The sequence below is a fragment of the Pleurodeles waltl genome, chromosome 7, assembly GCF_031143425.1.
Source record: "Pleurodeles waltl isolate 20211129_DDA chromosome 7, aPleWal1.hap1.20221129, whole genome shotgun sequence".
NCBI lineage: Eukaryota > Metazoa > Chordata > Amphibia > Caudata > Salamandridae > Pleurodeles > Pleurodeles waltl.
In genome coordinates this window covers 804,883,124-804,910,320 of record NC_090446.1, presented here as the reverse complement: position 1 = coordinate 804,910,320, position 27,197 = coordinate 804,883,124, and the positions used below count along the sequence as shown (strand labels likewise).

Here is a 27,197-nt window from a genome sequence, read left to right as displayed (position 1 = left end):
ATTTGCGAGTCGCTATGACTCGCAAATTGCAAGTCTCAATCTGATACCTACCTACATCTGGCCCTAAATCCAGTCCTAGAAATGACTTGGTTAAATAAGCTGTTACTAGTATCCCCCCTAGTTTATAGATCAACGGAAGGATTCGGAGGCCTACAAGAGCCTGGTTCAGTGGTGCAGATGTCTAATGCATCCAGTTGTACGATTTTTGCTTGTCCCCATTGTCACTCAGCCTATTGTACTCTATAATAAACAACACCAGTTATTCAGGATACAATACTTAAGAGTGAAAGTGTGCTCTACGTACATGCATATTGTATATTGATGTCCAGTATAACAAGTAATGATAATTGCAGACTATTTAACACCAATCTTTCACATAACCTGTCAGGGTAAGTATATTATGACAGTACTACTCCCTCCAATAACTCCATCTATGCCTCACTAAAATGCATTGAGTGTACTGGCAGATCCTTTTAGATGTTTGTCTCTTTTTTCTATGAAGAAAGTACCAGTTTCTTCCATTTTTCTTTACAGCAGTTGTAGAAATTTGTTTAAAACGTTTTCTTCGGATTGTCTAGTACTCCATTGGCTGGTAATTCTTCTTAAATTCCCATCAGTTTTAGATGTCTGTCTTACTTCTCCTATTGTACAGTAGCACAGATTGCATCTAAATCACCATTATACCTCTGTTGTGTCAGGCTTAAATGTTGGTTGGTGTTCAAGAAGCAGGTAAGGTTAGAAGTTAACATGTGGAAAAATAATTTTGATGCCGCACCAGCAGCACTGTTCATAGATTCATTCTAATGACTTTAAAAAATTTACATAAACTACCTTTGAATTGGTTGTTTAAAAGAAATTGTCCTTTCACAGGGTGACAGTAAGAAAATGGAGGATGTAAATGCTTACTTGAATTTTCCTTCCTCTCGTCAACAAATGGATCATAAAGGATCTACTTTAACCAGGAGTAGCAGTAGTGTTGGAGGTCTTTCTATAAGCTCCCGAGATGCTTTCTCTATATCAACACTTGTTTGTTCAACAAAATTGACTCAAAATGGTAGGTAGCCTTTGTTTTCCTTTTAGATTATTTAACAATGTAGGCAGTATTTAAATTGTAATGAAATTATTAATGCATATTTTATCTTTCAGTGGGATTACTGGGCCTTTTGAAATGGCGTATGAAACCAGAACTTTTACAGGAGAATTTGGAAAAGCTAAAGATCGTGGATGGAGAGGAAGTTGTCAAGGTTTGCCTTGTTATAGTCCAATTTTTATATTTAATGCATTTATTAAAACATGTTATGTTAAATGCATAAACACAATAAACGACTATTAAATCAGGCCTTTGACTTTTAGAAATCACTTTCTTCTCCTATTACTGTCTAACTATAGGTTTCCTGTTCTTTTCTTACATTCCTTCTTAAAATAAAGTTACATTTAAAACATTGCTAAAGACATATTAGGCTACCGAATAGACGTCATGGAAGCTATGATTACCAACAGCTGAGCTTGGAAAGCAAATTCAAATGCAAAAGTGTCCAAATGGATTTGTATGTTTTAAAGAATAAGCTAGAATTATGCCTAAACTAGGGTTATTATTATTTGGATAATTATCTTCCCAATTAGAAACTTTGGGGTTGTTCCTGTATTGCATGGGCATAATTACACAATTGTCTTTAAAGGGCAGCTTGTCATCATAATGTCAACCCTTTTAGTAGCAGCATAGGTAGTAGGTAGATTTTAAGTCCCTCATAGATGTGCAGATGCTGGTCAGAAATGTGTGCATTTTACCATTTCTCTAAGTTGGTCAAATTATGGTGCTAGGCTGTTGTGCATAATGATGGTCAAAATGGCAAAACTGTAGACAACTTGAGATTCACTTCCATTTATATATCCCATCCCTCACATATATTTTATTATGTGCAAATCACACTGGAGCATACTTCACTAAATTCATTTGAGCAATTAAAAAAAAACAAATGTGCTCTTAATGTCTTTCAAACATACAGCAAATTATTATTATTACTCTATTGTTTCTGAAGGAATTTGTTTTTCCAGTTCCAATTTGAGTTTCCAGGTGCTGGTAGGGGAAGGTGGCGGACCACTCTCAACAAGAGCTAAAAGCTGCCTCCAGCTGCCCTCTGCAAAGGAGAGAAACTATGATGCTAGGGACTTCATGTCCCTATATTCCTTATCTTGTGGATGCTGGTAGGGGAAGTCAGCGGGACCACTCTGAACAAATGCTGCATTGTGCCTCCAGCTGCCCTGCTGCACAGAAAAGAAACCACGCTGCTAGGGCCTTTTGTGTCCCTCAATTTCTTGACTTGTGCGTGCTGGTGGGGGTAAGAGGCAGGGCCACTCTCTACGAGTGCTACAAGGCACCTCCAGCTGCCGTGCTGTGTAGGAGAGAAAACACTCTTCTACAGACTTTATGTTCCTGGATTTCTTGACTTGTGCTTGCTGGTGGAGAAAAGAGGTGGGCCACTCTCAATAAGTGCTACAAAGTGCCTACATGCTTACCCACCGTGCAGGAGAAAAACCATGCTGCTAGGGATTTTATGTGCCAGGCTTCCTTGACTTGTGCATGTTGAGGGGGAAGGAGGTGGGACTACTCACAATAAGCACAGCAAAGTGCTTCTAGCTGCCCAGTGGTCCAGGACACACCCAGGATATGCCCAAACAAAGTCCGGCCAAGGGAAGGCCCATCTTTGCCTGTCATCAGCTGGAAGAGGTTGAGCTGGCCCACCCTTCTTGGCTCCACATCCAAGCACTTGCTGTGATCCTTTACCTTTTTTATCTGTGCAGCTTGTGGATCTGCCCCATAAATAAGGCTGAATTATTTCCTTTAATACGATTGATGCTATTTTATTATCTTGATTCTTTGACATGCCAAAATGCAATTATCAGTGTACATTTTCAATGGGAAAAAAGTGGTTGAAAGCACCTGCAAGGCAGGAAAATCAAAAACAAAAACCTGCGGGACATGCTGTCGGCAACTGACAATTAATGTAATTGATAATATGATGAAGGAGGTTGAATCAGTTCTTGTTATGTTATGTTAGTGAGATTTACAAAGCACCTGGTCACTCCAACTGGAGTGTCCCCATGCTAGGGTACACTTACCAAACAGCAGAGGCCACCTGCTGTGAGAAATTGGGTTGTTGATTGACTGGGGAGTGAGCCTTGGTCAAGCAGCAACCACAATTCTTTTCAGGTTAAGGCAAAAACAAACCCAAATTAACCTTTGCTCACCCTCTGGTAGGCACAGAGCAGTCAATTTGAAAGCAATGTGTGAAGAATTTGTGTAACACTTCAAACAATAAAACAGTGAAAACACCACACAAAAAGGATCCCACACCAGGATAGTAAAATATATTTTAATTTAACATATAAATCAAAACCAAAATGATGAAAACCCAATCAGTAGAACTTTAGTTATACATTTGTAAAGAATAAACTGTAGAGTAGCTCTTAGAAACATAAAGCGCCAACTGGGGATGTCTGGTTGCACCAGACTGCGACAAAGTCCCAAGTTCATGCCGACTGTGATGGAGCATGAGTGGGCTACAAGGACCCAGTGAGGCCTGCTGAACAAACTACCCTAAATCCCAGTTGCTGAGCGTTGCATGGATCCAAGCTAACGGTGTGTCGCACAGCTGAGGCAGTTCCGAGATGTGGCAAAGCTCTGGTGCAAGGTCCTGTTGTGTCGACATCGAGGATCCCATCAATGTGGCTTGTGATGTGAAGGCCGGTGTCAGTGATACGTTGTGCAGCCAAGGTGATGCGTCGGTTCCGATTAGCCGGTGAAGCTGCAATGCAGAGCTTTGGTATCATTGTTGAGACTGCCATAGATAAGAGATGTGAGTTTTTGCTCCAGAGAAGCATCGCGCGGGAGCAGTTCTGGAGATGCTGCATCGAACCCAAGATGTGGGGTGTGGTGGTGATGCCACTCTTTTCTAAAGGAGCCAATCTACGCAGTAGTGACAATGCATTGATTCCACTCGAGGATACTCCTCTCAGCCAAGGAGATGCATCGATTCTGCTCGGGATGCCCTGCTCAGCAGGGAGGATGCATCGGTTCCACTGGTATGCACCTTAGGCCCACTTCCAAGGGAGGCATCACTTGGCAGGGTCGACTCACAGATGGCAAAGTCCAGGTGCAGAAGCAGGTGGATACAAGTCTTTTATTTTCCTGAGACTTCAGATCAGGAGGACAACCAACTAGCTCTTGAAGTCACTTTGGGTTCTATGTTGGAAGGCTTAGTCCTGGTGAGCAGCAGGCAACAGGTCAGCAGAGCAAAGCAGGAGTCCAGCAGAGTGGCATTCCTTCAGCAGCACAGAAGTCCTTTTTCCTGGCACAGTATCCACAGGACCAGACCTGTACTGAAGTGGTGGTGGTCCATTTGTTATATCCAGTGGTGCCTTTGATGTGGAGGAGACTTCAGAGACTTGGCTTTGAAGTGCATAGATGTCCTGCACCCTGCCCTCTGGACTGTCCGGGGCCTAACCTAGGGATGAATAATATCTTTAACCCCTTCGCTGCCAGGCCTTTTCCCCTCCTGTGCCGAGCCTTTTTTTGGCTATTTGGGGCAGTTCGCGCTTAGGCCCCCATAACTTTTTCTCCACACAAGCTACCCATGCTAAATTTTGCTCCTTTTTTGACGACATCCTAGGGATTCTAGAGATACCTAGACTTTGTGGGTTCCCATGAAGGAGACCAAGGAATTAGCCAAAATACAGCGAAAATGTTGTTTTTTAAAACAAAATGGGAAAAAAGGGCTGCAGAAGAAGGCTTGTGGTTTTTTCCCCAAGAATGGCATCAACAAAGGGTTTGCGGTGCTAAAATCACCATCTTCCCAGCTTTCAGGAACAGGCAGACTTGAATCACAAAACCCAAATTTTCAGCACAATTTTGGCATTTTACTGGGACATACCCTATTTTCACTATTTTTTGGTGCTTTCAGCCTCCTTCCAGTTAGTGACCGAAATGGGTGTGAAACCAATGCTGAATCCCAGAAAGCTAAACATTTCTGAAACGTAGACAAAATTCTGAGTTCTGCAAGGGGTAATTTGTGTAGATCCTACAAGGGTTTCCTACAGAAAATAACAGCTGAAATAAAAAAATACTGAAATTAAGGTAAAAAAAACAGCAATTTTTCTCCACATTTTACTCTGTAAATGTTTCCTCCGGTGTCAGATTTTTGAAAGCAATATACCGTTCTGTCAGCTAGACTCTACTGGTTGCGGGGATATATAGGGCTTGTAGGTTCATCAAGAACCATAGGTACCCAGAGCCAATAAATGAGCTGCACCTTACAATGGGTTTTCATTCTATACCGGGTATACAGCAATTCATTTGCTGAAATATAAAAAGTGAAAAATAGGTATCAAGAAAACCTTTGTATTTCCAAAATGGCCACAAGATAAGGTGTTGAGAAGCACTGGTTATTTGCACATCTCTGAATTCCCGGGGTCCCCATACTAGCATGTGAATAACAGGACATTTCTCAAATAGATGTCTTTTTTACACACTGTCTTACATGTGGAAAGGAAAAATGTAGAGAAAGACAAGGGGCAATAACACTTGTTTTGCTATCCTGTATTCCCCCAAGTCTCCCGATACAAATGATACCTCACTTGCGTGGGTAGGCCTAGCGCCCACAACAGGAAACACAAGATGGACACATCACATTTTCAGAAAGAAAACAGAACTGTTTTTTACAAAGTGCCTAGCTGTGGATTTTGGCCTCTAGCTCAGCCGGCACCTAGGAAAACCTACCAAACCTGTGCATTTTTTTAAACTAGACACCTAGGGGAATCCAAGATGGGGTGACTTTTGGAGCTCTCACCTGGTTCTGTTACCCAGAATCCTTTGCAAACTTCACAATTTGGCCAAAAAAGCACTTTTTCCTCCCACCTAGCGTTCCCCCAACTCTCCCGATAAAAATGGTACCTCACTTGTGTAGGTGGGCCAAGTGCTTGTGACAGGGAAGAGCCAAAAACATGTCAAAATTGAGGGGGAACCAAAGCAGGTCCAAAAGGGCAGTTTGAAAAAAAACATTTTTCGGCTGACAAGTGCAGCAGAATTTTTATCAGTATAGATGAGACAATGCTGGGTGGTAGGAATTTTGTGGATTCCTGAAGATTCTGGAAGGTTCCATCACAAAAATGTGTGATTTCCAGCAAAGTTGGAGGTTTGCAGGGCATTGTGGGTAAAAATGGTGCATGGTGCCTGTGAAGCACACCACCCTGGAATCACCCAGATGTTTAGTTTTCAGATGTGTCTAGGTCTTGTGGATTTTTCTACATGGCAGCGTCCCAAAGTCCATAAAGTGCAGCCCTCACCATTCCAAGTGGGACAATTTTGAGAGTTAGCCAAGCTCTCATGGCCCAAATGTAAAACGAAAACCCAAAATAATCAAATGTCCTCTTGCTTGCAGTGGAAAAAGTTGTTTTAGTGTGCGGGGGAGAGCTGAAAGACTGTTACCCCCTTCAGTTGGGGTGGGGGCATAACCAGGCCCATACTGGTTGGCAGCCACCACTCCACTATTTTTTTTTTTTAATTTCCTGGCATCTAGTAGACCTTCTGCCCCCCCCAGGGTGTGGATCGGGGGTAATTGCCCCATCAGCCCACTGGTGGGCAGAACAACTTTGCCCCCATTTATTTGGGGTGGGGCTATGGCCATACCCCCACCCTCCTATTTTGAACAAAAATAATCTTCCCTGGTCCTTGGGGGCAGATGGGCCTTCCAAAAATAAGCTAATCTGCTCCCAAAGGGGGCAGATATGGCCAACAGTAATGTGCCCCCATGGGAAGCGACCCTTGCCCAGGGGGCTGCCCCCCAAACAAAACACACACACACACACACCAATCCCTGGTGCCTAAGTGGTTTCTGCCCCCCCGTGGGCAGATCGGCCTAATAGAAATAGGCCGATCTGCCACCAAGGGGAGGAGAAATGGGCTAAAATAAATTTACCCCCCCCAGGGGAGCGACCCTTGCCTAAGGGGTCCCTCCCCTTGCGTGAAATTGATACAAAAAAAATCCCCGGGCCTAGTGGTTTCTGCCCCCCTTGGGGGCAGATCGGCCTAATAAAAATAGGCTTATCTACCCCCAAGGGGGGCAGAAATGGGCTAACATAAATTTGCCCCCCCAGGGGAACGACCCTTGCCTAAGCACCCATACTTCGTGTAATGGTTGATTATCTTAAACATAATTTCTCAATCCAGTATGGTCTGAAAATTGTCAAGTTACCGTTGCCCAATGGTACCATATGCTCCCTAGGAAGGCAAAGACAAAATTATTCAGATCTGTTAACGGTGGTAATAAAGATTTAATAGCTGCCTCTAGAAGAGATTATAAGCATGCTCAGACCACCAGCAAGAGGGATTGGGAGGAAACAAAAAAGCAGAACTTGGCCATCACCCTTAAATGTAAAGAGAATAAAGAATTCTGGCAAATCACCAACGGCAATAGAGGGCTCCCTAATCTTGAAGAGTTTTACATACAACCTGAGTCATTGCTAAAGCATTTTAAAGAGTTGTATATGGCAGAACAGACAGACACTAATACTTCTTTTATGAACCCTGGGTCTCGATGAAATTACAGGGTGACCAAATCCAATATCAACCTTTTTTTAACTCCTGAAGGGACATTAGTTCCCACAGACTCAAAGAAAATGGGAAAAGTGGTGGGCTTCTAGAAAATTCCCACTGACATATCTCTCTGATCCATCCATCTGGAGGTCCTATATAATTTTTTTGTCAAATTGGATAGTGGCTCCTACAAACGTTCCTGACACTTTGAGAGGAGATTAAATAATTCTCATAGTCAAGAAAGGGACTAGGGACAGTCCAGCCAATAACAGACTGATTAGTTTTATTGATACTGACCAAAAGGTTTTTTGCAGGCAGACTTTGGCTAGAGTAGTGGATTGGATGCAGGATGCAAAGGTCCTATCTCACCCGAAGTGTGGTTCAGGGAGATTACTAATATCATTGATCAAGTTTTTTGTTTCTCCCTTTTGGATTGGATGCTGTTTGGTTGAAGCATGAGCACCGTTATGTGGCCTTTGTAGATATTAGGGCCGCATTTGACCTGATCCACAGGTCAAATCTATGGTCTGTCCTTAAGAATATGGGGTTGCAAAGGTCCTTGCTGTCAGTGAACATATGCTTGTATAATAATAATTATGTGCAAGTAGGATAGGGAGTGAGGGGTGTGCTGACTGACAGAATGTCTATTGAAGGGGTGGGGGACCGTCAATGATGTGTTTTGGTCCCCATATTGTTTACTCTCTATATTAATGTGGGTCATTGATTTACTGTGGAACTATAATAAGTGATTTCCCCTTACAAGGTGGCCAGAAGATCCCAGCTCTTGTATTTGTGGACAACACTGTACTAATATCAAGAATCCCAGGTGGCCTGCAAACCTTCCTAGATAAATTCTCCAGCTTAGGAGACTATTATGGTCAATAAATTGATGTGAATAGAATGAAATTCATGGCCTTTAGCCAACATAGATCTTTCAGAGGCAAGATACATGTGAAGAGAAGCCCTCTCGGGGGAGTGAACTAGTTTGTTAGGAATAATGGTCAGACAGGATGTAGTTTCTATCCCAAAGTTTATTAGGGAGAAACACAACCTGGCGTCAGGCTATTCCAGAGGTTCAAGATCAACTGGCAACCCTGGAATGCTGTGCGCCTTACATTCTAGATTGAATACTCATCATAACACATCCTCCCCTGTTCACTAACAAATAACAAATAAAGAAAACACGAAGTGAAAAACCAACACAATAGAAACTGGATTGATAAAACAAGATAATAAAATAATGATAATAGGTACACTATCTAACAAAGTCTCTCAAATAAGAAGGTGGCTTCCTAATCCTCTTTCCCAGAACAAACTCAATCATTCGTCCCACAACACCTTTGTGTTCAACACAATCATCTGGAGAAATAGTACTCTTCTCATTAGCCACGTCATCGTCACTCATAGACATCATTCCTGAACAACCTTCATCAACATTCTCTTTAGACATACCATTCTTTTGATATAATGTCACATTCCGAACGTTCCATCTTTCTCCATTTTCCAAAACTATAAAAAATGTACCAACTCATTGGACCTGAAAAGGGCCCCTGAACCTGGTCAAACGTCCCTGCATCCTTCCTGATTTCACTTTGACCCAGTCTCCTACCTCCACCTGTAATCTGGCATATACTTCGTTTTTTTTTAAGGGACTGAACATTATCATGTCTCCGGACTTCCACATGAGCACACAACACGTCCCTCATCCAAGCTGGAACTAATTTAGTACCCGGCAACCGTCCCGCATGATCACAAAAGGGATTTTATGTGTGACATTATGTGATGTGGTGCAATACGCCCACACAATAACAGAAATGGTTTATTTGACATCACAACGATTAGCCAGAGCCAACTGTATAGTTCCCTTGAGAAGTCTAATGGCTCTCTCAGCTACCCCATTCCTCCTGGTATTATGTAATGAGGTGCAAGAATGTCTGACTCCCCATACCTGCAAAAAATGAACTATCTCATGCGAAGTAAGCTGCGTCCCATTGTCCATAATAAGAACAACTGGAGACCCTTCTTTTTTTAAAATATCTTTCAAGACTGCAATTGTGTTTCTTGTAGTGATGTCCCTCACAAATTCCACCACTAACCACTTGGAATGCACATCTACCACCACCATTTCAAATCTCATATCAGACGACAATTCACTTAACGGTCCAACAAAATCCAGACAAATCGTGTGCCAAGGCTTTCCTGGGTCCTCTAAGTGTCCACCCGCACTCTTCTCAAGAACCAACCTTTTTCACTTTCTTTACATAATCCACAACTTTGTACCCATTCTTTGATTTGATTATCCATCCCTGGCCACCAAATGTTTTCTCTCACTCTCCTGGTAGTCAAATCTTTCCAAAGATGGCCCTCATGCGCTAATTGGAAAATCCAGAACCTCAACCCTACGGGAGGAATAAAACAATCTCCCTTTATAATCACTCCATCACTGCAGACAGACAGCTCATCAAGCACCTTTAAATAAGGTCTCACTGGTAATGCAAGAGTGCTCTCCCTCACCTTTCCACACTGAATCAATCTGACTACATCTTTCATGACTGCATCTCCGTCCATTTCTTCCCTCCACTGCACCATCGAAAATGACCCAGTACCACTATTTACTGCATCTCCAACAGTGGCAACAGCAACCTCCTTGTCTGCATTTCTCATGCCAAAACCCTCAACCTCTTCCCAATCTAATGACAACCTCGACAAAAAATCAGCTTGAACATTCTTGCAACCTTGCAAAAATTCAACTGCATAGTTATATTCCTGAAGTCTGGCTGCCCGTCTAGCCAATCTAGCTGATCCTTTTCCCGCTGCTCCTGAAGCCAGGATTCTCACTAGTGGTTTATGATCAGTCCGTATGACAAAAGGCAACCTCCACAAATATACACGAAAGTATTCAGCACCCAATGCTGCTGTTAAAGCTTCACGCTCAATGACTGAGTAATTTCTTTCAGCCCCTGTTAAGGTACGAGAGGCAAACGCCACCGTCTTTTCATCTCCATCATGATATTGCGAAAGAACTACTCCCAAACCAGATGCACTGGCATCCACTGTGAGTGCAGATTTGAAATTATTATCAAATACTGTTAAAATCCCAGCTTGACATATCTCCTTCTTAATGTTGTCAAAACAAAATTGTTGTTCCTCCTCCAACTCAAATCTACTGCCTTTACGCAAAAAATTCTTTAAGCTCCCCATCTTCTCTGCAAACTTTTCCACAAACTTAGCATAGTACTCGACCAGCCCCAAGAACGACCTCAATTGGTCCCTATCTTTCGGGAATGGAGCTTTGCTTATGGCATCTAACATGGAGTGTTTAGGCCTAACAGACCCCAGCCCAAATACTCTACTTGCTCAGTCAGAAAAATACATTTCTCCTGATTTAGTGTAAGACCAAACTCTTCTAGTTTCCTCAACACCGATCTCAAAGTAACATTATGTTCATGTTTTGTTTTCCCCATGACTAAGATGTCATCTTGCAAATAAATGACATTGTCTATTCCCTCCAAGACCTTAGTCATTGCCCGTTGAAAAATGCTAGCAGCAGACGCTAACCCAAACAGTAAGCGTTTGAATTGAAAAGTTCCTTCCGTGGTAACAAAAGCTGATTTGGAGCTCTCATGCAATCTAATCTGATGATAAGCACTCTGTTTGGAAAAGTATCTCCTGTCTTTCACGAAAGTCAACAATTCGTTAATGTTAGGAAGAGGAAACATATCAACTACTATTTTCTGGTTTACTGAGTGTAAGTCGACACAAAATCTCAAGCGTCCATCAGATTTTTTAGTAATAACTACTGGCAAAATCCACTCCGAAGCCTCAACTGGTTCAATAACCCCTTCTTCCAGCATTCCTCCGAATAAACTCTTTCACCCCTCACGAACAGATAACAGCACTCTCCTCAACCTATGTTGTATAGGAGAAGCGTCCAATTTCACCCTCACTTTGTGGACATAACCCCTGAGGCATCCAAATTTCTTATTAAAAACATTTTTCGCACCTGCTAACACATCTTCTAGAGTGAGTTCATCTATGATCAAAACCTGATTGGGTGTCTAGGATGTAACATAATATTCAAATCAAACTGATACATCCAACCAGAATTGACAGTCCTTCTATTAAAATATAATACTTTGCCTCTGGTACACCTAGAGCCATATTGTATGTCACCTTCCATGTATCCGAAAATATCTTTGGATTCACCCTGGTACTCACCCGGATTGATGTCTTTAGGTAAGAGCTTAACATCCAGCCAATGCCTCTTAAAAAGCTGTTCAGCAATAATGGTGTACATGGATCCAGAGTCAATCATGAGTTCCACATTCTTCCCACACACAGTAAAAGTAGCAGTAGGTCTAAACATTCTCTCTTTAGTCTCAGAAATGCCTGTGAACAGAGCATTCCTAGCTTTGAGATCATCGTTTACTACAAGAACTCTGTCCAGAAACAAATCTTCAGCTGTATTTTCAACTACCCCTACACTAGGATTTACTTATTTCTTTACTTTGTAAGATTCTCTACAAACTCTCACATAATGACCTTTTTGTCCACACCTCCTACAAATCTTGTTGGTCACAAAGCATTTCTTAGGTTCTGAATCGTGGAAAATGCTGCCACAACGTGCACAGTCCCTTTTATTTCTTGGTGTGGGAAGACCTTGTTCTCCTTTGTTCCTGGACGTTCCTGGAAATCCATATTCTTTCTTGTCCTTTCTTTTAAGTTCACACACTTTACTCTCAACACAGTCGTGATGACCTGAACTGACCAAAGATACATCAGTAGTCCTGTCCCTCTTGTTTAGTTCCTTCATACACCGCTGCGATTCTTCAATTACCTTTGCCATTCCAATAGCCTCCATGAGTGTGGGATCCTTCGCTGCCCATAATTTCTGTTGTATTTTTTTGTCCTTGCATTGAACAATCAGCTGATCTTAGATTAACTCCTCTGTCATATTACCAAAACAGCATTTAATGGAAAGTTCCCTTAGTCTGGCCACAAACTCATCAATGGACTCATGTTCAGCCTGAGGTTGCGTGTAAAATTTGTACCTGGCCATAACTAAATTAACTTCTTTCACAAAACTGTTCTCCAATCTTTTTATAGCCTCTTTGCAGACATCATCCATGGGTTGACCATTAGGAGACATCGCCACTGGCAAATACTTAAAAACTCTTTGGCCCTCATTGCCAAGAGCACTTAGTAAAATTGCCTTCTTTCTAGCTGGGGAAAAACCTTGCCCATCAAGAGCTATAATATAGTTTTCTAAAATCACAATCCAATCTTCCCAACAAGTGTCAGGTTGACCTGCTTGTTGCAAAAAATAGGCTGGTGTAATAATGTTTCCAAGTTAAGTAATGACATAAAAAATAAATAAAATAAAAATTATAATAATAATAATAATAATAATGAGCAGTCTAGATCCTTTGTGAACCAAGAGGAGTTCTTACGGACAAAGATGGCCACTTTTGTCCTGAGGTGAGCGGTCTAGTCAAACAAGGAAGTTTCAGATAATATAAGATGTCCGGTATAATAGTTTTTCTTTGAAGTGTGCACGTGCGTGTAAACGCAGGATGCCGTCAAGCACAAGTACCTGCAGGCGGTACATTATGCGCGAGCGCATGCGCACGAGGTCCATGTGAGCGCATGCGTGTGCGTGCCAAAAGACTATGCACCTGCAGGCGGCACCCCTCTCCTCCCTGAGCTCTGCCAGAGAGAGGTGACAAAACATGGCAGAGCTCCGGCACCCAAAACAGCCGCGTACCTGCCAGCAGCGCCCCTCCTCTCCTTCTGAAGCTCTGCACAAGAGGGAAACGACGCCATGGCGGTGCTCCGGCACCCAAGACGGCGGCAGCATACTAGCTGGCAGTGGTGCTCCTCTCCTCCTCTCCTCTCTCAGCATGACACCATATCAGTGCTCCGATTCACACGTTGAATCCAGTGCAACAGGTGAGTCCAGTGCGGCCACATCCACTGGTCATCAGCGCAACTCGCTATCTCCAATTACGAAAGCCAGGTTGTGTCTGCTCCTGTCCTTAGCAAACTCGTCGCCAAAAATGTTAAGAATAATGATCAGACAGGATATAGTTTCTATCCCAAAGTTTATTCGGGAGCAACACAACCTGGAGTCAGGCTATTCCAGAGGTTTCAGATCAACTGGCAACCCTGGAATGCTGTGCGCCTTACATTCTAGATTGAAGAAAAATTGTAACAGGGTTCAATTACGTGGGGGGGGGGGGGCAGCTGATAAATACATTGTATTGGATAGTGCAGGTCACCAAATACCAGGTAAGTTTACAGCACAGAACATGTGCAATATTGAGGGCACTAAAAGATTCCTTTCATTGCCCACTTTCCCCAGCCTTGGAGATATATCGAGCAAAAGTGGTTAGTTCTAAACTCTATGGGACAGAGGTAATGCGTTTTGGCAATTTGTCATAACTATCATTAGTTGAAAACAAATTTATGCAATATCTTAGGAGACTTCCACAAAACGGCCCTTTGATTCCACAACGTTTGGAACTGATGTTAAAAAAATCGTTTATATTGCAAATCTCAAACCCCTATTGTAGTGGATAAGGATGTGGTCCTCAAATTAATTAGACCATTACAAGAAGGCATTAATTAAATTTAAAAAATTGACATGGTATGTAAATTACCCTTGTTCAATTACGTTAAATCCTTGCTCAATATTTTAGATACGAGTGACTAACTTGTAGAGTAATCCTCAACCTATTAAAAATGGAGCAAAATTCTGGTCCTTTATGAACGAGAAGTGTTACTGGGAGTCACTTGCGAGAAGTTTAACAGATAAATTCCTTGATGTAAAATGCTCATCAACCTTTGCCAGTTTATTTACAAAACCGTGCTCCCAGAAAAGAAGCGTGGGCATTAAACTTGAAATTAAAATATGGTATGAGTTCTGCAATAAGTGGCTCCAGCTTCCAAAGTATCTCCAAATTTTCCAGGTATACTTGTTCCTGCCAGACGGTAGCTCACTTCATGTTCTTCTACTCAGTGCAGGAGCCTGGGCGTGGGGAATTATGCTGCGGTTTTAAGGATATTAAGAGCAGATTGAAATGAATGAATGGAGTGTGCTGCGGCCTAATATATATACAAGGCCGGGAGGAGTATAAATGGGCACACATGAACTAAGGCGGAATCGTATATTGTCCTGTGATCTGACAGTGAAAATGTTTTAATATTTGGTTTATGTATTTAGTAGTTAATTGTAATAGATATTTTGAGATTTATCGTAATTGTATTTTAGAATGTGAAATTGTTTTGCATACATATTTTTCCCAGGGGGGCCTGCACCTGAAAGAACATAAAACTATAAGTGGCACTAGTGGTGGTTTTAAAGTCCCCTGTGAACATAGTGGACCCGTGTTTGAGGTTTTTGTTAACAAGTATGTGTTGTAAAAGTTCACTGACAAACAATCACCCTTGGCCCCTTTTTGTGCATTGAGCATACCTCCGTTTGTATTACTTTATTTGTACAACAATTTCTGGTTTGCACATTACACTTTGTCCTATCTCCTTTGTGAATTTTGATATACAGGGAGGTCACTGTGTGCTGGGACTGGAGAAGCAGGTGAGGGACATTCTGAAAACGTTCGGTCTTCATGTGCAGCTTGCCAGTGTCTTCGAACTCCTTTGCCTTTAAGAACTGAGGCAACTCTTGTTCTTAGAGGCGTCCTACCTTGTCTCATGAAATAAACACCAGCTTCCGTTTCACAAAGGGGTCGGACATCTCCACTTGCCAATACGTTGGATATGCATGACTTCTTACTGAATTCCCAAATGTTCTGTCATACTGGAGGTAAAATCATGAGTCGTGCAGCTTTCCTGGCATCCGCCTGCTTTCTCTAACGATACGTTTGTCCAGCATTTGCATTGCTGAACATCCACTTCCCGATATTTTACTTAAAAGCTTTTTTGTAGTGTTTTTGAAACATAATATTTTTATATGTAAAGCTCAACGCTTTTTCACACTTATAACTCCTTACACCATCCGTCGAAGGATTAAAATGAGTGTGGAAAAGCCATTCTAAAAGTTTGTGAATGCCCACAAAGCCACAATCTTATGAGTGTACCTATCTTCTGTATTGCGTGTTTCTGACAAAGACTGTTGAACGGCCACAGTTTTTATGAAATGTTCCACTTAAAAATGGAAGAAAAATCTCTGGCATAAGGTAAGGTGACCACCTATGAGCGACACTTCATAGTTCTCTTTTGGCTATCCAGCTAGCGTTGCCTTGGTGACAACCTTTCCCAGGGGGAAGTTTGAGTTCCATTCAGAAAACTGTTTGTAAGTGAAGGACTTGTGGTTCTGGCAGTAGTGCAGAGGGCATGAAGCCTGTGCTGTGTTCTCACAGAGGCAGGAAAAAAAGTCTTAGGGTTCAACATCCATCAATTAAGTACTGCATAGCCCATGCATATGGACTGCCCTTTTTGAGCTCTTATTAGTACATTTTAAACACATTGTGCTTTCACTGATATGCTTTTGGCAGTTGGAGATAAGCTCCCTTCATGGGAAGAGCAGGTGCCAGAAGGCCTGTTATTTGATGCCTTATACCTTCTATTGCCCTGAAACGTTCAATGAGCTGATTCAGAAATAATGACTTTCAGATCCGCGCCAGATGTTCTCATTTTCTTTTGCAACTAAATGTTGTTTCTGAAGTGAGAAACAGATGTTATTTAAATTATATGTACCTGCATGTATTCTACGCTGATTAGAGAGCTGCGGTTCACATTGAGGATGTTATCAAATACAAAGGGATGGGTGAACATTAAAAGTGATGGCGGGGGAAAGTGGTGTTCAGAAAACCGAACAGTTAGGGTCCGAGGTGAATGCACGACCGCTAATGAGGCCCTAGGTTCCTAACAACTGTAAATGTCAGGAAGCATGGTGGAAGCACCGATATTAGGACCCTTCCTCTCAATTTCCCCTAACACGGACTAATTAGAAGACGCAGCCCGCATCCGGCCCTTGCCCTAGAATTTAGAATGCAGGCACATCACAGAAGTTAATGCCTTCTGACTGGCTGAGCAAGCTCACGATTCGTAATGGCTGCTAATGAAACATATAAAGAGAAGTAGATACTTATTTTATTGCTTCTATTTTATCTTTTTGTTTGTTTTTTAAAATAAATCACGTTATTCTGCAATTGTGCTGTTGACTCATGCTGAAAAGATGCAATGCCCACCCAGTAGGAGCACTTTAAGTCAGTCTCACATTTCGAAAGGTACTGAACTGCTTAATAGATTAGCAGTATAGTCTCACATTTCCAGCACAAATCACAATTTTTATATGTAAATCTAACTTTGAAAGACAATTCTTTTGAGATTAGTGTTTCTTATCGTTATATTTAAAAATCATTAAATGGGTGTATGTTAAAGAAACGTTAGCTGCTAAGCAAGCGTAGACAGAGGGCGCTACTAAATTTGGCATCAGACGGGTACTTGCCTTGAACAAAAAACTGTTAGTTACCCTGTGCTAAAGGAGTAGGTGTCTAACTCACAGGAGAATGGAACTGTGCTTCAAGACTACATCAGAGTGAACCAGAAAGGCAGGGTAGTATTACAAGGGTTGCGTCGGTTCAAATTTGCATCGACATTTCTGGATTTCATAAAATGCTATTTACTAATACAATTCTGAGCTGGCTCACCTCCACCCCCCTCGATCCCATGACACTTCCCAGGTTGTAATCTTCAACTCCTTGAATGTGTTCTCTTATCCCTGCGCCTCCTTCCTCCAGGATTGTTGACCCTCAAACTATTTCCTCCCAGTTATTACCTGCTCATGCAAACAATCATGATGGAGGAAGTTGCACATCCTCTCTTAATATTATTTCCATTTACCCCCCGTACAAAACACCGAATATCAGCTCCCCAAACAGACTTGTAAACCCTAAATTGTGTATACGCCTAAAAGGAGAATAGTAAGCTAATACCAAAAATGCATACCACCGTCATGCCCCTCTGGCATGAAACGCCATGTTGGTGTTAGACGTGATGGCTTTATAGTTAGAGGTTCATCCTCACAGAAGGAGTGCTGTCATCTGTGGCTTAGCTTGATGAACAAGAGAGAAGCAAAACTAATAGAGAAGGCCTAAAGAAAGCAACCTCGAAAAGATCTAGAAAGAGAGCGTGATTCGAAAGCAGAAGGGGGCATTGGTATCATTTGGTAGTGGACTGTTTTGAGAAGCTCAGAGGGACACTCCAGAAAATGGGCTGCGTTTTTTCATAAACATGAAAGCCCATTGGAGGCACCTGTTTCAGAGAACACTGGTAAATGCTTCACATTCAAATACTAGAATAGAAGCACTTTTTGCAGAGCATGAGAAAGGCGCATATTGCTGTAGATCAGGCAAGGATAATGGAGCGTAAGATACTGCAACAGCCCTTCACCGTCAGGTCATATCTGCATGGCTTGCCATAAGTGCTCACCTCCACTTCCATCCTATTCTGGTCATTGGTGTAAGAAGGTGGATTGCTCGTTGACTGGGATGTGAGCCCAAGCCAGGCTGCAAACACAATCCTTGTCAGGGTGAGGCACATGCCAACCCTCGATGAACCTGTGCTCAACCCTCTTTTAGCTTTGCACCTAGCAGTCAGGCGTAACCTAGATGCAATTTGTAAAGTATTTGTGCAACAATTCAAACAGTCATAAAGTGAAAACACCACATAAAAAGGATCCCACATTTAGTGAGAAAAATAGAACTTTCTTCAATAAATAAAACAAGAACAAAATTACAAAAGTTTATTCAGCCAGGCCGGATATATGCAGTTTAAATTTTTTTAGTGAAAATAGCCCAAAAAAGCACAAAACTTCAACTGTTAATATCTGGTCGACTGGAGCAAAGTCACAAGTTCAGGCCGACTGAGATGGAGCACGGGCTGGCTTTTTATGGACCCAGCTGGGCCAATGAACAAAGCTCCTTAAATCCTGGTTTGTGAAGTGTTACGAGGATCCATGTAGAAGAAGTGTTGTGCAGCTGAAGCGATGCCTCAGTTCCAAGATGCAGCAAGGCTGCAATGTGATGGCCTGCAATGTCATTGAGGATCCCGTCGATGGAGCTTGCAATAAATCAATCAAATATTTTAATCAATCAAACATTTAAAGAGCGTAACAAATCACCTGTGAGGGTCTTTAGGTGCTGGAGATGTATGCTGCCGCTTGGAGGAATGATCATTCAAACATCCAGGTCTTTAGTTCTCTTCTGAATTGCTGGAGTGATGGTGCGGTCCTGAAGTGCAGAGGGTAGGTTGTTCCAAGCATTGGCTGCTAGGTGTGAGAAGGAGCATCCTCTGCTGTTCGCTCGGTGGATCCATGGAGTGTCTGGGAGAGGGATGCTGATCATAGGTGTCTTGTGGGTTGGTGGAATGTCAGGTGTTTGTTGGTTGTGCAGGGCCTTGTAGGCCAGGGTCAGCATCTTGAACTAGCATCTCTTCTGAATTAGGAGGCAGTGTAGTTTTTTGAGAAGGGATGTGATGTGGATTCTTCTGAGGAGGTTGTGTACAAGTCTTGCAGCTGAGTTCTGCATTGTCTGGAATCTCTCCAGGAGGCATGCTGTGATTGCAATGCCAAGTCTGACATCGAGGATGTTGCACGCAGTCAGGACAATGGGTCTGTTCCAAGGAGCTTCAAAGCTGCAATGCACAGTCTAGCATCATCGTCGAGGCTGCCGTCAATGAAGGATGCAAGATTCTGCACCGAGGATACATCATGCAGTGGCGGTTCCAAAGGTATTGTGAGCTGTGGAGGGGATGCAGGTCTTTGGGATGGGTCCAGTCCACGAAGCAGCAGAGATGTGATGGTTCTTCTTGGGGTTGCAGCAGAATAGAGGCATCCATTGCACTGGATCAACAGAGGCTAGCAGAGCACCATACGCCTAATACCGAGGGTCAGGACTAGGGTGGCACCTTTTGGCAGGGTAGACTTACAGATGGCAGAATCAAAGTGCAGGAGCAAGGTTGTTGGAAGTCTGTTGTGTCCCTGAGGCTTCAGATCAAGAGGCCAGCAGGGGCAGCTCCGGTGGAGCGTCACACCCCCTCCAGCAGCAACAGCTGCAAATCCTTTCCTTTGTGTTTATTATCCTTTCCTTGTGAAAGGAGCGGGACATTGGGGGTGGTGAGCAGAGGGGAGTGCACTGTACACTCCCCTCAGAGCACATGTGTGTTTGGCCAGCCATCTCAGACTGGCCAAACACACATGCACACAGGGCTCTCTCCAGCCCAGCAACAAAGTTGCTGGGCTGGAGAAAGCCTGCACAGGCTCCCAGTCTGCCTGGAAGCGCCCACGGAGAGGCGTGGTGTGGGAGCAGAGGTAAGAATTGTTTTTTTTATGCTATTAACCCACCCCTCTCCCCGCCTGCACAATATGTAAAACGTAAAGATACATGTCCTACTTCCATTAAAAAGGATGGTTTGGGCCTGGCAAAAGTTTTTACTTTGCAGCTCGGAAAGACAGTTTAAACTTCATACACAGGATCTTGCAATGGCAGGCCTGAGACATGTTTAAATTACTACTTAAGTGGGTGACACAACTAGTGGTGCAGGTCCACTAATAGTATTTAATTTACAGGTGCTGGACACATGTACTGCCACTTTACTTACCACTTACAAGTAAGTTAAATATACCAATTAAGGATAGGCCAATCTAGCATGTTTTAAGGAGAGATCGCAAGCACTTTAGCACTAGTTAGCAGTTGCAAAGTGTGCAAAGTCATAAGGCCAGCAAAAACAAAGTCAACAAAAACAGGAGGCCTGAAGGTAAAATGTTAAGGGGTAAACCATGCCAGGAATGCCAGGTCCAATACTGGGCATTATTGACCCCTCTTACACAACTTACTCAGGGCATTGCCAGTCTGGATGCCACTCATGCTGGGGTGACTGGAGTCATGCCACCCAAGATTTTGTTTGCCACATGTGTGCTGCCCTGTTGTGCGTCCTCTCCTCAACACCAGCGCAGCAAATCTCATTCTGATGATGGCACCTCCAAAGCAGAGACTTCATGTCCCATTTGATCAGCTTACTGTGATCAACCAGGAACCCAAACTGTGGGAAATCGGTTTTATATCGATGTGGCACCCTTAATTAATGTGTAGCTACAGGGGCATGTCATGGTCTATCCCTGATCAAATATGATAATATGCAAATAGGCACTAGTAGGTGCAACAAGTCATCTGGACTAAGTAAACCTGCATGTTTTAGATTTATTCCCACAAACCGTAACTAGACTGGTATGGATTGGACTGTACACTTAGAATAATAGGGCTTTCCTCTTGTCCTGATGAAAACAAGGACTCATAGAGACCTTAGATAATAGATGAAACATGTCAATAATACTAGTGCCCATGCTGGGATGCATGGGCACTGGTATCAATTGACATTCATAACTCATTTTTAATCTTACCTGGGAACCCAAAATAAAGGGAAAACATGGTTTCCCAGAGGTATTTTAATATTCACATCATTCTCTGCAAAAAAATATTCAAATGCTTCCTCCTACAAGGTTGAATCCATCCTGGATAAGTAAAGACCAGGATAAGATCTGATGATGAAGTATGCCAGTAATGGAATGGGTAAAGATATTTAAAACAAAATGGAGGAATTTTTATGAGTGTTCCACCATTCCATTTAGTTCCAGGATAGCTTTGTGGAATATAATCAATAGTTGTGACAATACTTTTTTATCTGTGTCACTGGAGTAGAGGTCTACTAGCCCACTTGTGTGGTTCCACATCAATGGGCTATCCCAGATCCTAACACTAACATCTCAAGTGAATATTGTGTGTGTTTGTCTATGTGGTCTGTATGATACATGGCTTTTGAGAAACGGATGCCTTTGGCATCCATTTTGATTATCCCTGGCCAGTTCATTCACAAGGTGGAGGTGAAGTTGTTTTCCCAGTCAGAGAATGTGTACTGCTGACATTCCTGAAGCAAGAGGGATGATACCTAGATACTGAAGTGTAGTGAAATGAGGCAAGGCTCCGCTAGAAATTTAATTAGGCATTTTATTGAGAAGAGCTGCTGGTGAGTATTCCTGATTACTCTCAGTTTGTAGATGGGCCATAAAAGGGGTGAGACTACAATCTCTATTGTCAAGGGTGAATGAGACCCCTTAAGTGACTGACAGAAGCCATTTCATAGAACTACAGAGCACACAGGGATTACTGGGCTCAACTGTGGTGATTGAGGCATTTTACTACTGAAGCCCCGTAGCCTAATCTACTATGGATCCTGAGCAATGGGGCCAAGTATCCCTTCTGTACTTGATTCTTAGTGGTAGCTATGATCGAGCAGTCCAAGGCTCCCTGAGTAGGGGGTGAGGTGGAATGTAGATACAGGTTAATGAACATGGCTCATAACTCAAAGAGCACACAGTAGTGTCACTAAATTAATGTCCAGTCAAATACTTATTTTCCTATGAAAAAGAAATATTTTATTTCTAACTCGCCGCATTCAAATAAGTAATATGACATTCATAAGCAATAAAACAATCCCCTTGAGGTTGGAGATCTAGTGTTTCACGTGCAAATCTTTGTTACAGCCATTCCTTGTTATGTGGCTGGGGTTACTCCCAATCACTGTTGACCACACCATGGGAATGCTCGCTAGTAGACCTTACTCGAGTGTTCACTCTGAATTTTAGGAAATAGTTAAAGAGTCTATGGTGTCTCAGCGCATTTAGCAGTGAGTCCCCCAGGCCCAGGTAGGCCCGTAAAAAGCCTTATATGCTCCAGCAATGAGGAAGCGTTTAGTGTCTCAACGGGTGCCCTGACTGGGCACTCACAATGCTCCAGCCCTGCACTATCGAGTCGGGCTGCATGCTGGACAAGGGGCTGCATCCGGCAGATGTAGCCTCTCACTGAGCATGTGAAGCTGGCTCCACCAGCCTTTGGAGAAGCTCTTGTACTTCTGTTTGGCATGGTAAGTTCATTGCTCCCCAAAGGGGGAGGTGGGATGATCCTGGTGCTCACAATCTGGCTCTAATGATGTGGCAATGAACTCTTGGCATCCTCCGCAGTTCACAGTATAAGTCTGGGGTAGTCCTCAATGCTTGTTTCAACCCACTAGTCACTGTTTTTCAGTTCTCTAGGACTGGCCCAATTTCACAGGTCACTCAGTATCAGCAGCACCTCCTGACTTACTGAATTATCGCAAAACCTACTGACATGTCTCCGGGCTCCTCTGCATGGAGACTATACCATGGGCATACAGGGTTGCTGCCAGGGCCTGAATAGGTCTTGCCACTTGTCAACAGCAATAATGTCAATGGCAGCCCCTCCTGGCATATGGGGGTCACCTCAGCATTGCAGTAGAGCTTTCATTCTCCCCCTCACACAATGAAGCTCACAACTATCTTTATGGCATCCATCTCCTAGCATACAGGGATCACCGACCTGATTCTACAAATGGGCAAAGAACCGTTCGGTGCAGCAGCTGTCTCCTCAGACCATGCACCACAAGGCCTCTCAATAGGACTCTCCACTGGATGCAACATCCTCCAACACTCTCCTGTTCCTCACAGGACACACTGTTCTTGATGCTCAGGCAGGTCAGGCATTGGTGCTTCAGGCACCAGAGCAGGTGGTCTTGGTGTCCCTAAGTGATGTCCTGTCACCCAGCAGAAAGGCTAGCTTGCCTTGGCATGCATCGTGGTCACTGGCAGAAGTCTTGCAGAGCTTGCCCTCCTCACATAGTCCGCTTCTTTTCTTGGCAGATGACACATTTTTGGGGTCTCAACCTCCCATTTTTGTAGTCCATTTTCAGACACCTAATGTGAATTAGGGTCTGGGTCTTTGAAGTTTTATGTGGGGGCTCTATTTCTTTTGAAGTGTACACATTTCCTCTTCCTCTTCCTCTTCCTATTCCTCTTGAAAGACTGTCTGGCATGGCAGGAGAGGCTTCGAAGCTGATAGTCCCATAATACAGGCCATGGGAGTGACTAGAGTTCACAACTGGATGTCAGCAATGGTGATATGTGCATCAAAAGGTTAATCCCAGACTTCCACCTGTACTCTTTATGATTCCCTTTCAGCCCAATCTCTGTCCTGATGTGTGTCCATGCCCCTTCCTTGTGATTTCTCACTGAATCAAAGAGCACACTTCGAAGTGTACATGGGGACTCCCTCTCCCTTCTCCAGTGTGTCCCATCCAGCTCACAGGAATGCAGCAATACACAAATCTATCTGGTGGGGTCCTCTCCTCCTCATGTCTTCATCGTGCAGGCCTCAGTCTCCCAAAATGGAAACCAGTATTTTCCATGTAATGTACCACTACAGGCACACTTGCACTCACTGTATATACACAGCACATTTACTGTCCAGTACTACCAGCTCCATGTATTGTGCCACGCCAGGCATACATACATTCAGCACACACACTCACTCTGTGTGTCAGTACTGTCACGTTTCTGTATTGTGCCAGTGTGTACTGCATGCAAGCACACCCATTGCTAGTACACGCATTCACCATGCTCGGACTGCACAACACTTCATCCTTAATGTAGTGTTCTTGCAAGAACATATACACCCAGCACATGTTTTCACTTCTCATGCACTGCGCAGCACTACAATCTCTCATATAATATGTTTCTCTCTGGTCTACATAGACTGAGTACATGCATTCACCATGCACGCGCCGCACCCCACTGCTCTATCTCTGTATTTTACCCTTCCTAGACACAAATCGTTCCAGTGCAGAGTTGCTACTCCTGCACTGTGTATGACTTTACATCTAACTGATGAAAGCCAAGGGTGAGTTAAGCACAGAGCAGCAGAACTTTAAAAGGTGAGTGAACCTGTAGGCCGCATTCCAGTGCAGTTACAAAGGACCTAGCAACTCGCACTGATCACTGTATGGTATGCTGCCACCACTGTACATGTGCTCCTCAACTCTTGGTGAGGGCAATAGACTTCCACCATTATGAGGGTAACTCTTTGGGCACCCCTCCTGGTCCATCTGGACCACAAACCATGAAACAGGACTTTCTCATGGTGCACATGCATGATCATCCGCTGACTGATGCTGTGACCAAAAAGGGTGTCTGCAGTGATCCTTGCTGGCTATGATCAAGGAGTGTGCCCATAACTATCACTTGGGCCACTTTGATCCCTTCTCAGGTGGCGTGATTCACCTGCATCATTTCACAAAGCGACCTAGAGGCAGTTCAGAAGCCGAGAGGTACCTACCTCACCTTCAGAGGCACCCGAAACTTCAAGTACCTGTAATTGTACTGGGATACCTCGGATGATGGCCCCCGCTTTTGTGTCTTACCATGGCCTGAGTGGATTGACAGAGCTGCTGTTGCAAACAGCTTATCTCCTCCCAGAAGCAAGAGGAAGTGAAGGCACATGTTGCCAGTTTACTGACAGGCGTGATTTGAACATGAAGACCTGCAGTGGGTGAGACTTTAAAGTGAATTGTTCTGAATTGAGTGTGGCTTAACCTGAACAGGGATAATCCACACTTGAGCTTTTATTCTTCCTGCAAACAGTATAACCATGTGGGGAGACTGCTTACACTTATCAGAGAAAGAACCCCTAGTTAAGGGGAAGAGGAGGGTGACATTGCAAGGTGCAGTAGTCTTAGTGCCACCTACTTTAGTTATGCATGCTAGTATTTTCTATGTAGTTTTCCTGTTAATTGTGTGTAATAAAGTACTTTTATTTTCTAAAGTAAAGCACTGGGTTGGACAATCACTTATTACGCTGAAGGAGATTGTTGAGTTCATAGATTGTCCACCCACAGACCCTCCCTGAGAAGCCTGTCACTGCCTGCTACTATTGAGCGTAAACTGCTGAATGGGTTGTACTTGGCCCAGGTTGTAGAGCCATAATAGGGCGGTTCCTGGGATATCAGAGAAAAATCGACGCCGTGGCTGAGGCCCAATAGCCACAGCTTGCTATGTTATTTTTGGACTAGGTGTCACGTCGAGAAGGCTATGAGGCAATTACTAGGTGACCTTTCTTTTATTAATGTCGGTCTCTCAATAACTCTTCCAATGTTATCGATCCATGTCAAATATATTATTAAAGTAAACATTCCTTTAAACAGTTCCATAAACCATTAACAATGGAATCATTGTATAAAAGCAGACTTCGGAAGAGAATGCAAGTTTGACGCGTGCCTTTAACTGCACTGTGGATACAATTGCCACCTATCCGAAATGTACAAACCCTCTCGAAGTCTTGTGAGGTACATGCAAGCTGAGAGCCACTGAATCTCGCTGGCACAAGCGTCTCTCTGATCCTTCATACTCCACAGAAGCAGAGCAACATGGCACAGCAGATAGTTGCAAATCCATAAACAAAGAGAAAAAATAAGAGAGATGAAAAGAAGCCAGGGAAAGTCAATCCCAGCTCCGAAGTATTGCAGAGACTTAGAAGATTTCACATTCGCAGTGTGTCTGCTGTTCCTTTGATGCATGCAAACTGTATAACAATCCTCTTTTCATAAGAATTTCAAAGCACATGCCTGAGCAATGATGATCACAAAAATATTGCTTTTGCCGTTCTAGTTTCTTCAGGATACATTGGATGCCCTGTTTAACATTATGATGGAGCATTCCCATTGTGAACAATATGACATTCTCGTCTTTGATGCACTGGTAAGTGTCCGGATTGTGTGCTAAAGCATAATATTTAGATTCAGACTGAATTTGTAGCGACATTCTATTTCTGTATCAAAACTGCACGTTATCTCTTAAATGCAAAAGAAAAGTTATGAATGTTGTATGAACTGCATGCTTCTTGTGAATTGCCTATGCAAATAGTGTTTCATATTTCAACTTAAAACTCCCTGTGTACTACCAGACCAAACATTTAAACATTCAGTGTCACTCCTTGATAAACTAATACATTTTTTATTGATTTCTCTCCACTGGGAAAGAAGAGTGATAATTAAACCTTGAAGATGACACCCATGCCCCAAGTTGGAATATTATAATTGTTGGGTCAGATATCCCAGCCCAATCAGGAGCGTCACATTCTCGCCTTCATTTAGCCATAGCGGTCGACCCGGTATTTGTTCCTTTGGATGAGGCCTATGTCATGAATTCCATGACGTGATGTGTTTATGGTTGTTTCTCACCGACAGAGTTCTACACTATGTTGGATGATACCAGTACACTAAAAATGACACTCGTTGGTTTGGCTTGGGCGAGACCCTTATCTATGATCAGGCAAAAACCAACTGGCATTTGGTGGCAGCGGATCTGTAGTCGTTTGTCGAGTCCATGTTACTTGCACCCCCGGCTCCACCTCACTGTTTTGATTGGTGTAGTCTTTCATGAATGGGCTATTTTATTGATCCTAACTCCAAGAAGCGAAAAAAACAGTTCTAGAATGTTTTAGGGGTATGATGCCCCCAGTGTTGTGGTCCTCCTGTGTGCAAATTGCCGAAAAAGCTCATAGGTTTGTTGAAAGTAACAGGCCTGCTGTTTTAAATTGCGTACCTTTCCCCCTGCATTCTATCCCTTGCACCGCCCATTAGGTTCATATCACCGTCAGTGGAGCAGGAGTTCCATTTAGCCAGCCTTTCATCTGAAAGATGTGATACTTGATCAGAGGAGAGTGACCTAGGGCATACAAAT

At 43.2% G+C, this 27,197-nt stretch overlaps 1 protein-coding gene across 1 annotated transcript in view; it reads left to right on the top strand.

Annotated features, from left to right (window-relative positions):
- DOCK2 (dedicator of cytokinesis 2) overlaps positions 1 to 27,197 on the top strand; it is a 2,133,690-nt gene that overhangs the window by 577,271 nt on the left and 1,529,222 nt on the right. The window contains exons 18-20 of the mRNA XM_069199340.1: positions 871 to 1,054; positions 1,147 to 1,244; positions 26,124 to 26,213. Of these exons, the coding sequence (XP_069055441.1) occupies positions 871 to 1,054; positions 1,147 to 1,244; positions 26,124 to 26,213 (372 nt within the window). The remainder of the gene's footprint in view (positions 1 to 870; positions 1,055 to 1,146; positions 1,245 to 26,123; positions 26,214 to 27,197) is intronic.